The following is an 11665-nucleotide window of genomic DNA, read 5'->3' as shown; positions in this document are numbered from 1 at the left end:
GTTCGGCGGAAGAGACTGCTAAGTTTGTGTTCAAACATGTGGTGAAATATTGGGGTATTCCTCAGAGCATAGTCAGTGACCGAGATGGAAGATTTATTGGGAAATTTTGGAAAGGATTGTTCCAGTTATTGGGGACACAACTCAACTTTTCGTCGAGTTACCACCCTCAAACAGATGGTCAGACTAAGCGATTTAATGGACTCTTGGAGGAGTACCTGAGGCACTTTATTCAGGCCAATCAGACGAACTGGCCTCCATTATTGGATGTGGCGCAATTATGTTTTAATTCACAAAAGAGTTCGTCTACTAATAAAAGCCCTTTTGAACTGGTGACAGGTCAGCAGCCAAGACTTCCTCACACTATGGATGAGACCTCTCAAGGTAGATGCCCTCGTGCCTCAAATTTTGTGGGGGAGTGGAAGCAGAATATGGAGATTGCCAAGGCTTACTTAGAGAAAGCAATGAAGCGTATGAAGAAATGTGCAGATCGTAACAGGCGAGACCTACACTTTCAGGTTGGAGATTTGGTGCTAGTCAAGTTGATGCCAGAACAACTTAGATTTTTGCGCCAGAGGGATCGTCGCTTGGTGCGTAAGTACGAGGGTCCAGTCTCAATAGTAGCAAAGGTGGGGAATGCTTCGTACAAAGTTGACCCTCCTACTTGGATGAGAGTTCACCCTGTCTTCCATGTGAGCAATTTGAAGCCGTTTCACACCGATCCCAATATTGATAATCAGAGTATGTTTGCCAGGGAGTCAATCGGCACACAACCACCCTCACAGCGTCATGTTGACGAGATTCTAGCAGGGAGAATTGTTAAGGTGGGTGGAAAGCAAAGACGGGAGTATCTAGTCAAGTGGGGAGGCTTTGATCAGGAAGAGAACACTTGGGATAGAGAGTATGATCTCAGGGCATTCAAGCAAAAGATTGAAGAGTTTCAGGCCAAGCAGTCGACGAGGACGTCGACAAATTAGGTGGGGGAGATTGTCGTGACCGTCCCTTTTATGGGGCCACAACCGGGCAGGTACGCCAAGGCCAACCATGTATAGGGCCTAGTGGCAGGGTAGAATAAGCTTGTCCTCTTTTCAAGCATTTTAATGTTTTTAGGTAGGGAGTGGGGGTATGACTTACTGTCCCCTGTTTGAGCATTTCAACGTCTATAGGTAGCATTTCTGTTATTTTGTTTTTGCATATATGTAGGGGGTGGACAGCCGGCAGAGTTTGGGCTGATCCACAGGTAAAGGTACGTGTCTTGTGAACACCATCGAGGGCCGCCCCTACGGCCTAATCGGTGGTGTGGGTGAGTCTTCTGTAACCCGATGTTTCTTTTATTAATAAAAACATTTTTCTCTCGGAGAAGTCCGGGGGTTGAGGTGTGCATCCGCTATGCCCCACGGGCTCGGATTATTGGTCGAAGGACCATGTGGCTATAAAGATCTAACGCGATGTTTGTTTATGCTTGATCAGATCTACGAGATTAAGGCTGACTTAGTTGGGAAGCGTCCCTTTCGAGTGCCGCACGGATTAGCAACCGAACCAACTAGGCTAAGTCCGTGACACATAGGTCGATAAACTTGGAATAACTTGCTTGCCAGTTACCCATATGGTTTCGGATCACCCCTCCACACTTTGTCAATTCATTTTTCTTACAACGTTTAATCATTTTAATCACTATTTTTAAATCTCTCCGACTCGTGATTTGGTAGATTAATAAAAAAATAATTCAATAATTAACATGTCACGTTAGATGGAATTGAGCTGACTGTTGCTCAAAAACTACATTGTAAATTTTTCGAGTTAAATTTGATTAAAGATAAGTTTTAAATTATTCGAACATATGTAATGAATATCAATTTATTTTATTTTCATTTAAATTTAAGTTTAAATTTAACTTATATTTTTTGTGTAACATAGTTAAGTGTGTCATGTGATATTTTTATGTGATACATTCTTAAAGTGTTACGATATTTTTTTGTAATGATAATATAAAATTAGATAAAATATTTCTTTATTTTTTTAAAATTAAATCATTTTAATATTTTTATGTTTTAAAATATTAACAAAATATAGTTTAAAGGGTTAAAATATCATCTAATCTATAATTTATTAAAGGAATAGTTTACATGTACAAAGATAAATTATATTTATATATCTCTCTATAAATATTGTGTTTTATTCTTACTCATTTGATTGAAATAATAGTTTATAATTATTTTATTCAACTATTTACTCAATTTTAAATAAATAAAATTTTATTTATTAAATTTTAGTTATGATTATTCTTACACCAGTGGAGCATATATTCGAGTAAAGATAAGCTTGATATCTTAAGCTCTAAACAGTTCATGTGTTGGGTAAAAATAAATAAGTAAATTTACGCGTGTGATTTATATATTACAGCGAATTAGACGGTCCTGATAAACCATATTTATTATCAGCGGTCGTGATTTGAGATCTAGGATCAACGGTTTATTTACCCTTATTCTAAAGCCAACAGTATACAGAATCCTGGGTCCACCTCACAGTATTTTCTTAAGGTGCGTTTGGTTCACGGAATGTAAGATTATCAGTGAGAATAAAAATTATCAGTGAATAAGATTACTGAGAATGTTGTATTTTGTGTTTGGTTGGTTTAGCAGAAATGTAAGATTACCGTGTTTGGTTAAAAAAATAAAAGATTATTAGAATGTATATTTATCAAATTGTCCTTATTATATATTTGTATAATATTATAAGATGTAAAATATTTATATATTTTCTTTAAAAAGTTAAATTCATAATATTTATATCATTTTTTTACAAAATTAAAAATATGAAAAAAGTTTAATGAAAAGATAAAATTTTATTTTAACCCATGAACTTTATATAAAATTTTAATAATAGATTTTTTTTGTAAATCTAAAATAATTTAAGGATAAATTTGTAATTTAACATTCGTAGAATTTTTATTATTCAATGACAAAAGAATGATATTTTTGAAAAAAAAATAAAAATTTAAGAGCATTTTAGTCAAAAAAGCCGGAATGTTAAAATACCTACGGGAATGGAGGTAATGACATTCCCGATAATATATCTCAAAAAATTCACTATTAGTAATAAAAATTATCGAGAATGACATTCCCGACCAAACCAATCAAGAGAATTTAAATTTTATTCCCGAAAAATTTCACATTCTCCCCAAACGCCCCTAAAAATTTACCACGATTACCATATTAATAATATCCATGGTAAAAAAAACTTTTTTTTCCTAATAAATATGCCACCCTCTTGGCTTCACTCTTTGGCGCTCACTTATTTCAATTTTTCTTCTTATTTTAATTGTTTGAGCTTCTTCTTCTTCTCCCTCGAGCCTCGCGCATCATTCGCAATGCCATCTCTCACCTGGAGTTGCATTTGTGTGCTACCTTCGAGAAACGGCCACGTGTAAACAATGACGGTATTTTCCGGAAGCAGACAGGTGGTTCCCGTCGATTAAGAGGCTGAAGTTTCTCAGCGCCTGCTCGAAGCTTCTTTAACCGGCGATCTGAGGTCCGCTCTCGAATGCATCTCCGATCCGGTCGTTGACGTCAACTTCGTCGGTGCCGTTTGCTTGAAAACGAGGAAGACCGAAGTCGTTTTGAGAGAAGAGTCCCCGAGTGAGGTTCGCGTCGAGTATGAGGAGTTTTCGACTGACGTCACCGCTCTTTTTCTCGCTGTTCACGTCGGAAATGTGGCTCTCGTAAAGAAACTGTTGGTAATGCAATCCAAAACTTGCGGTTTTGTTTTGTTTGTCGTTTTGCGATTCAAACTGTTCCATTCATATCGTGGTTTTACAGCGATTTTTCTTCGTTTTGGTTATCAAGTTGATTCCGCTCCCTCAACCCCATCTTTTCTTGCAACTTCAGTTTTTTAATAGTCATTTCCTAAACCATTCGCATTCCGTTTTAAGATCATCTGCATTTCGTTTTTAAGAGTTTGAGTTGCTTGTACTGATTTTTAATTATGTTTTAGAATCATTTCAATGTTTGTTTTAGGCTTAGTTTTTTAATGTTCTGGAAATCTGTATATTGTCACTGAAAATTTAAAACCAACGTTTTAGGCCAATAGAATCATATCATTACTTCTCAAACCTCCATTTTTATTGTCATTGGATATAATTAAGTGTTTCACTCATGCTTTCTTTAGTAGTTATTGTTCTGTTTGGCTACGGGAAAAAAGTTGTGGAGGTTAAATATGCTTACTTCGAAATTGACTTTTTCAAATTCAAATTTCAACCGAGCATATTACGATTTTCTAATTTTTCAAAGTGCTAAAAGTATTTTAAATTAAAAATTGCTCGTAACTTCTGTTCTTTAATTACCAAGTTTTCTTGTCCTTACGTTTGTTGAATTTTATTTTATTTATTTCAAAAAAATTTCAAATTTATGAAGCTAAGGTTACATCTTACATTTTCCTAAAACATAATCTTCTTTTTTACTTCAAAATTTTTCCTATGTTCAAAGCTTCAATGTCTTCCTCATGCTTTATTACTTTCCCTTGTTCTGATCCCAAAATTAAATTTACACTTTTAAACCTTTAACGAACTGTAGAATTGTCCTTAGAATAATGTCATAAAGAATTTATTCAGAGTCAAGTAAGCTTCTTTAATCCTGTATAGTAATATCATTTTTTTTGCTTTTAATTTCTACGAGAATTCTGTTTTAAGTACCTCCTTAAACTAGTCTTGAAATGAAATACCAAATTTATTGTTTTTCTTACTGTAACATATAAATAGAGGAGTAAATGTATGTTCTACCCATATCTTTCACATTTATATATGAAAAGTAAATGCATTGAAGAGAAATCTTTGTAACAATATGGTTGTCCTATCGTTTATGGTTAAAAGACTTTGATTATTTTTTGCTCGTGTAAAAAGGGCCTATGTTGTATTCTCCTTCCTGTAAAGCTGCTATTTTAGGAGGTCTTAAATCATCTTTGTTTGCTTCAACAAAACTTAATTGTTCTCAGCTTTTTTTTTGGTTAAATTCAATGATATTTTCTCATGATTTTGATGGAATAGTTGAGTTCAAAGAAATTTGAGGGAAATATAAATATATAGATATATATAATCACTTATTCCCAAGTTGTTAATGTCCTACTTAACTGTTCTACAGGTGATTTACACAAATTCCCCAAAACTCTAAATAAAAGTAAAAATAGGCACTAAATGTCATTTGGATGTACAAGCTTAATCTCAAAGCTTTTTCTATGACTGGAATCTAAATAATTCGAGTATTTTAATAATAGTTGCATCATATCTGGATCTGGTAATCTTTATGGTACTTTGTTTCCCTCAAGATATTATTTCCCCCTATAAATCACCTAAGAGAGTTTAAAGAGTTGCATCAAAGAATGCGTAACATGCTTTGAATAATCCTTTTGTTATTATTCTTTGTTCTCGCCATATAAACCACTTTGGCTCATTAACAGTCTGGGATTCCAACTGACATGAAAGTAAGTCTTGGAGCATGGTCATGGGACACTACTACAGGTGAAGAGTTTCGAGTGGGTGCAGGACTGGCTGAGCCCTATGCAATCAGTTGGTGTGCTGTAGAATATTTTGAAGATAGTGGTGCCATCTTGCGCATGCTCCTTCAGCACTTCAAACTCGAGACACCTCACTACGGAAGAACCCTCCTGCACCATGCAATCCTTTGTGGCAGCACAGGAGCTGTCAAAGTGCTTTTGAGCTGTGGCGCAAACGCAGAATGTCCAGTTAAAACCTTGAAAACCGAGTTCCGGCCAATACACTTGGCTGCTCATCTTGGTTTGTCAGAAACCCTTCAGTCCCTCATTGATTCGAGTTGTCATATAAACTCCAAGACTGACTGTGGTGACACAGCTTTGATGATTTGTGCGAAGTATAAGCATGAAGAATGTCTCAAAGTGTTGACCAGGGCTGGAGCAGACTTTGGCTTAGTTAACGTCTCTGGTCAGTCCGCTAGTTCGATTGCTGGTTCAAACCGATGGTTCCTTGGGTTTCAGCAAACAGTGCTGGACGTAATCAAGGGTCTAAGGATCCCAAAGTCAAGCAATTTATCAGTTTTCTCTCCGTTGATGTTTGTTGCCGAAACTGGTGACCATGAGGTTCTAAAAGCTCTGATTGGAAGCGGAGAAGTTGATATTGATTATCAGAATGAGAATGGTTTCTCAGCAATCGTGATTGCCGCCTTGAAAGGTCATGTTGAAGTGTTGATAAATCGGGTAAAGTAGACGAAAGAACACAAGAATTTTAACGAGGTTCGGCAATGTTCTTACGTCCTCAGTGCCTAGGCGGCGCTAGAAAATTTTTATTCAATTCTCATAGGTTTAGGTTACATCTCTATTTATAATAGAAAACTCTGGTACATAATTACAAAATTAACCCTGTACCTTGGTGAACATATCAGCGCATTCTCATCAGTGTGTACCTTCTGAAACAAAATCTCTTCAGATGCAACCAACTCTCTGATCTTGTGAAAACGTACATCAATGTGCTTAGTTCTAGCACGATATACCTGATTCTTAGCTAAGTGAATAGCACTTTGATTGTCTCAAAGCAGCTGAACTCCACCTTGTTGAACACCAAACTCCTTCATAACCAGTGAGCCATAAAGCTTCTTTTGCAGCTTCAACCGCTGCCATGTACTCAGCTTCAGTTGTAAATAGTGCCACTACAGATTGAACAGTAGACTTCCACCAAATAGGTCCTCCACCAAGAGTAAAAACATACCCTGTCATAGATCTTCTATTAACCAAGTCACCTGCATAGTCTGAATCCACATATCCTACAACCAAAGGATTATCTCGTTGACTACCAAAAATAATTCCATGTCCCACAGTACCCTCTAAGTATCGAAAGATCCACTTGACTGCTTCCCAATGTTGCTTACCAGGTTTAGACATGTACTTACAAACTTGACTAACAGCATGAGCTAAATCAGGACGAGTACATACCATTGTATACATCAAGCAACCAACAACATTAGAATACGGAACCTTTGCCATATCTTCAGCTTCCTTATCTGTCTTAGGGCACTGCTCTGATGAGAGCTTAAAGTGGTTCGCCAATGGAGTGCTAACTGGTTTTGCGCTGCTCATCGCAAACCTTTCAACATAACCCCGTTGAGATAGCCACAGTCTCCTTGAGTCTCTGTCCCTACAAATTTCCATTCCAAAAATTTTCTTTGCAGCACCTAAATCTTTCATATCAAATTCCTGACTCAATAAAGTTTTCAAACCGATAACATCATCCATGTTCTTCGCAGCAATCAACATATCATCAACATACAGTAATAGAAAAATAAAAGAACCATCATCAAGGCTCTTAACATAGACACAACAATCATACTCACATCGGTTGTAGCCAATCTTGATCATATAGGAGTCAAACCGTTTATATCACTGTCTCAGAGACTGTTTCAACCCGTACAAAGATTTCTTCAATCTGCAAACTAAATGTTCGTTTCCAGATTGAGTGAAACCTTCAGGTTGCCGCATGTAGATCTGCTCCTCTAAATCACCATGCAAAAAAGCAGTTTTAACATCCATCTGCTCTAAATGCAAATCCCAACTGGCCACCAATGCAAGTACTGCTCGGATTGAAGTGTGCCTGATCACAGGAGAAAAAAATTCATCATAATCAACTCCTTTCTGCTGTGAAAAACCCTTTGCTACCAAAAGAGCCTTGAACTTGAACTTCTCCCCCTCTTTTTCTGTTACTGCTGGTTTCTTCTTATACACCCATTTGCAACCAATCGGCTTTTTACCCTCAGGAAGGCGAACCAACTCCCATGTACGATTGTGATTCAAATACTCCATCTCCTTAACAATGGCTGCCATCCACTTGTCGTTTTCCTGACTAGTAACAGCATCATGAAAATTAACCGGATCATCACTGCTAACAATAAGTGCAAAAGAGACCAAGTCTTCAAAATCCAATCTACTCGGAGGCTTTATATTCGTCCGTCTCACCCTATCTCTGGCGAGACTATAATCCTGCAAATCATCCGTAGTGGAACCACCAGAAGTCGGTTGAGAAGTTTCTGGTTTCTCAACTGGAAACTGCTCGAAATCCACCACTGTCGTGTCTTTCTTCTGTTGCAACATGGATTGTTCATCAAAAACAACGTCTCTATTGATCACAATTTTCTTCGCAACTGGATCCCAGAACTTGAATCCTTTGACACCTTTCTTGTAACCCAGAAAAATGCACTCCTTCGATTTTGCATCAAGTTTGGATCTCTCATCAGCAGGTACATGCACATAAGAAGGACAACCAAAAATCCGTAAGTTATCAAAACTAACATCATGACCAGTCCATACCTCTTCTGCAACTTTCCCAGCCAATGATGCCCTTGGCGATCTGTTGATAAGATAACACGCCATGTTAACAGCCTCGGCCCAGAAGTGTTTGGGAAGCCCCGCATTCAACCGCAAACATCTGGCTCTTTCATTCAACGACCTGTTCATCCGTTCCGCAACACCATTCTGTTGTGGTGTCTTGCGCACTGTAAAATGTCTCTTAATCCCGTGCTCCTTACAGAAGTGTAAGAACTGTGAATCTGTGTACTTCGTACTATTGTCAGATCGCAAACACTTGATTTTTCGTCTTGTTTGGTTTTCTACCTCAGCTTTCCACAGCTTGAACTTCTCAAAAACTTCAGATTTGTGTTTCAAAAAATACACCCAAACTTTCCGTGAAAAGTCATCAATAAAAGTAACATAATACCTAGATCCACCCAAAGACGATGTCGTGGAAGGCCCCCATACATCAGAATGCACATAATCAAGAATCCCTTGAGTTGTGTGCCTCGCAGTCTTGAAACGGACTTTAGTCTGTTTACCAAGAACACAATACTTGCAAAAATCGAGCTTACAACTTTTGACACCATGCAACAGATTTCTTTTGTGTAATTCTGTCATACCACGTTCACTAAGATGAGCAAGACGCATATGCCACAGTTTTGTAGTATCATCACAGGACTCAATAGAATGAACTCCACCTGCAACGGTACTCCCTAAAAATCTATAAATATTTCCTGCAGTCATCTTTCCTTTCATCACAGTCAAAGCACCTTTAACAATCCGAATGGTTTCCCTATCCTCATCAGCCTTAGGGATAAAACCATTCTTGTGCAAAGTGCCCAAAGAAATCAAATTCTTCTTCAAATCTGGGATATGTCGAACACCACTCAACGTCTGAACAGAGCCATCATACATCTTAATTCTGACATCACCAATACCAACAATATTGCAACATCGATCATCACCCAAATAAACAAAACCATAATTAACCGACCTGTATGTCGAAAACCATTCCCTATTTGGCGTGATGTGATAAGAACATCCAGAATCAAGAATCCACGCATCCGTCGATTGAGTCGTTGAAATAGAAAGCATATCACCCTCACTACAATCAGAATTGTCATCCTCGACCACGTTCACAGACTTGGATGAAACATCACGCTTCTCATCAGTCTGCTTTTTCAACTTCGGGCAGTCTCGCTTCATATGTCCCGCCTCCTTGCACTTGTAACAGTGAATTGTCTTCTTATCCCTAGATTTGGATCTGGAATTCCGCTTGCCAGACCCTGCCTTCTCTGGCTTCCGTCCACGGTCTCGATTACCCTTGACATATAAGCTATCGGCTTGAGAGTTTTCCCCTGCATTCTGCTTCCGCTGGTTGTGAGCCAACAAGACTACAGTAATCTCCTCAACGTTGATAGTCTCTTTCCCATATGTAAGAGTAGTCACCATGTGTTCGTAAGAGGGAGGCAACGAACACAACAAAATCATCGCTCTGTTTTCATCCTCAATTTTTACATCAAGCCGAGCCAAATCAGAAACGATTTGATTGAAGACATTCACGTGTTGCGCCAAATCATGATCGTCCTGCATCTTCAGCCTATACAGCCGCTGCTTTAGATACAGTTTTGTCGTTAAGGATTTGGACATAAATTGACTTTCCAACTTCCTCCAAATTTCGTCTGGAGACAATAGATGCATGACGTGATACATAACCTCGTCCGCCAAGCATAATCGTATGGTTCTGCCGCTCGTTGTTGCAATTCTTCCCAATCTTCCTCCTCCATCGACGCCGGCTTTGTAGGTCGCAAAGCCTTCAGGATCCCCTACTACGCCAACAGATCCTTCACCCTCGTTTGCCATAATCCGAAGTTACCCAGACCATCGAATTTCGCGACTTCGAATTTTGCTCCTGACATCTGATACCAATTGTTGATAAATCGGGCAAAGTAAACGAAAGAACACAAGAATTTTAACGAGGTTCGGCAATGTGCTTACGTCCTCGGTGCCTAGGCGGCGCTAGAAATTTTTTATTCAATTCTCATAGGTTTAGGTTACATCTCTATTTATAATAGAAAACCCTGATACATAATTACAAAATTAACCATGTACCGTACCGCGGGGCCGCAGCCCCCGCACCCCAACCCACATAATCGTAACCCCCTTTACGAGACTTTCTTTGTAAGGACAGTTGATATTCGCTGCGTTCGCTTCGCTCACTCCGCTCCATCCCCTGTCCTCTTTACCGGTATATTTATGAGCCATACCTTACATGAAGCATTCCGGCTGCTAGCTTATGCCGGAGCTGATGTTAAGCTGTTAAATAAATCTGGTGAGACAGCAATTACATTGTCTGAACTGAACCAGAACCATGATCTGTTTGAGAAGGTGATGCTTGAATTGGAACTCGAAAAGGGCAACCGAAATGCTGGAGGTTTCTATGCTTTACATTGTGCTGCGCGTTACGGAGATTTGGATGCTGTTATGTTATTGACGAGCAGGGGATATGATGTTAATGTCCCGGATGGAGATGGATACACCCCACTTATGTTGGCAGCTAGGGAAGGTAATGGACCCATGTGTGAGCTCTTAATCTCACACGGTGCAAATTGTGATTTCAAGAATGCTAAAGGGGAAACCGCGCTTTCTCTAGCTCGAAAAACCACCGTCTTAAAAAATGATGCAGACTATGTGATTTTAGATGAGCTCGCTCGCAACCTTGTTTTCGGTGGTGCCCGTGTCCTAAAGCATACCAAGGAAGGAAAGGGAAATCCTCACTGGAAAGACATGAAAATGGTTCGAAATTCCGGACTGCTGCAGTGGGGAAAGTCAAGTCGACGAAATGTTACATGCCGAGAGGCAGAATTGGGTCCAAGTGCATCCTTCAGAAGGAACCGGCACAGCAAGGGTGATGCGAACGGACCTGGAATATTCAGAGTGGTGACTACCACTAACAAAGGGGTTCATTTTGTGTGTGAAGGCGGATCTGAAATGGCCGAGCTATGGGTGAGAGGAATAAAGCTTATAACAAGAGAGGCTATTTTTGGTAGCCAGAAAGATAGTAGAGAGCAGTTAGGAAGTTAGGGTTTTAGATGATTGTATAGATGCTTGGAGTTTTACATTTCGTACTTTAAAAGTAGTTGGAATTCATCGTATTTTGCTGTAAAGGTTTTGATCTCAGCTTACTAAACGCTTTGTCATCTAAAGATGAATAAAGCTTAAACTGTTGCAAATATATTCCGAGTTTACTGCTCGCACGGGATCAACCTCCAAAGAACAAAACTAATAACACGTTAAGTTCCATTACTGGACATCAAACCAGAGAATACGGTTATAATAGATGGGCAAAACATCAAAAATC

At 38.7% G+C, this 11665-nt stretch overlaps 1 protein-coding gene across 1 annotated transcript; it reads left to right on the top strand.

The window, feature by feature from the left end:
- Positions 1–3043: 3043 nt before the first annotated feature.
- Positions 3044–11530, top strand: LOC120129975 (ankyrin-2-like). The gene is made up of 4 exons (XM_039147349.1): positions 3044–3049; positions 3479–3733; positions 5449–6209; positions 10566–11530. Exons 1-4 carry the CDS (start codon positions 3044–3046, stop codon positions 11386–11388), a joined length of 1845 nt encoding a protein of 614 aa, XP_039003280.1. The 3' UTR covers positions 11389–11530.
- The last annotated feature ends 135 nt before the right edge of the window (positions 11531–11665 follow it).

The sequence above is a fragment of the Hibiscus syriacus genome, unplaced genomic scaffold (assembly GCF_006381635.1).
Source record: "Hibiscus syriacus cultivar Baekdansim isolate YM2019G1 unplaced genomic scaffold, ASM638163v2 tig00110505_pilon, whole genome shotgun sequence".
NCBI lineage: Eukaryota > Viridiplantae > Streptophyta > Magnoliopsida > Malvales > Malvaceae > Hibiscus > Hibiscus syriacus.
The sequence above is the reverse complement of the archived record's forward strand: the minus strand, read 5'-3'. Positions and strand labels throughout refer to the sequence as shown.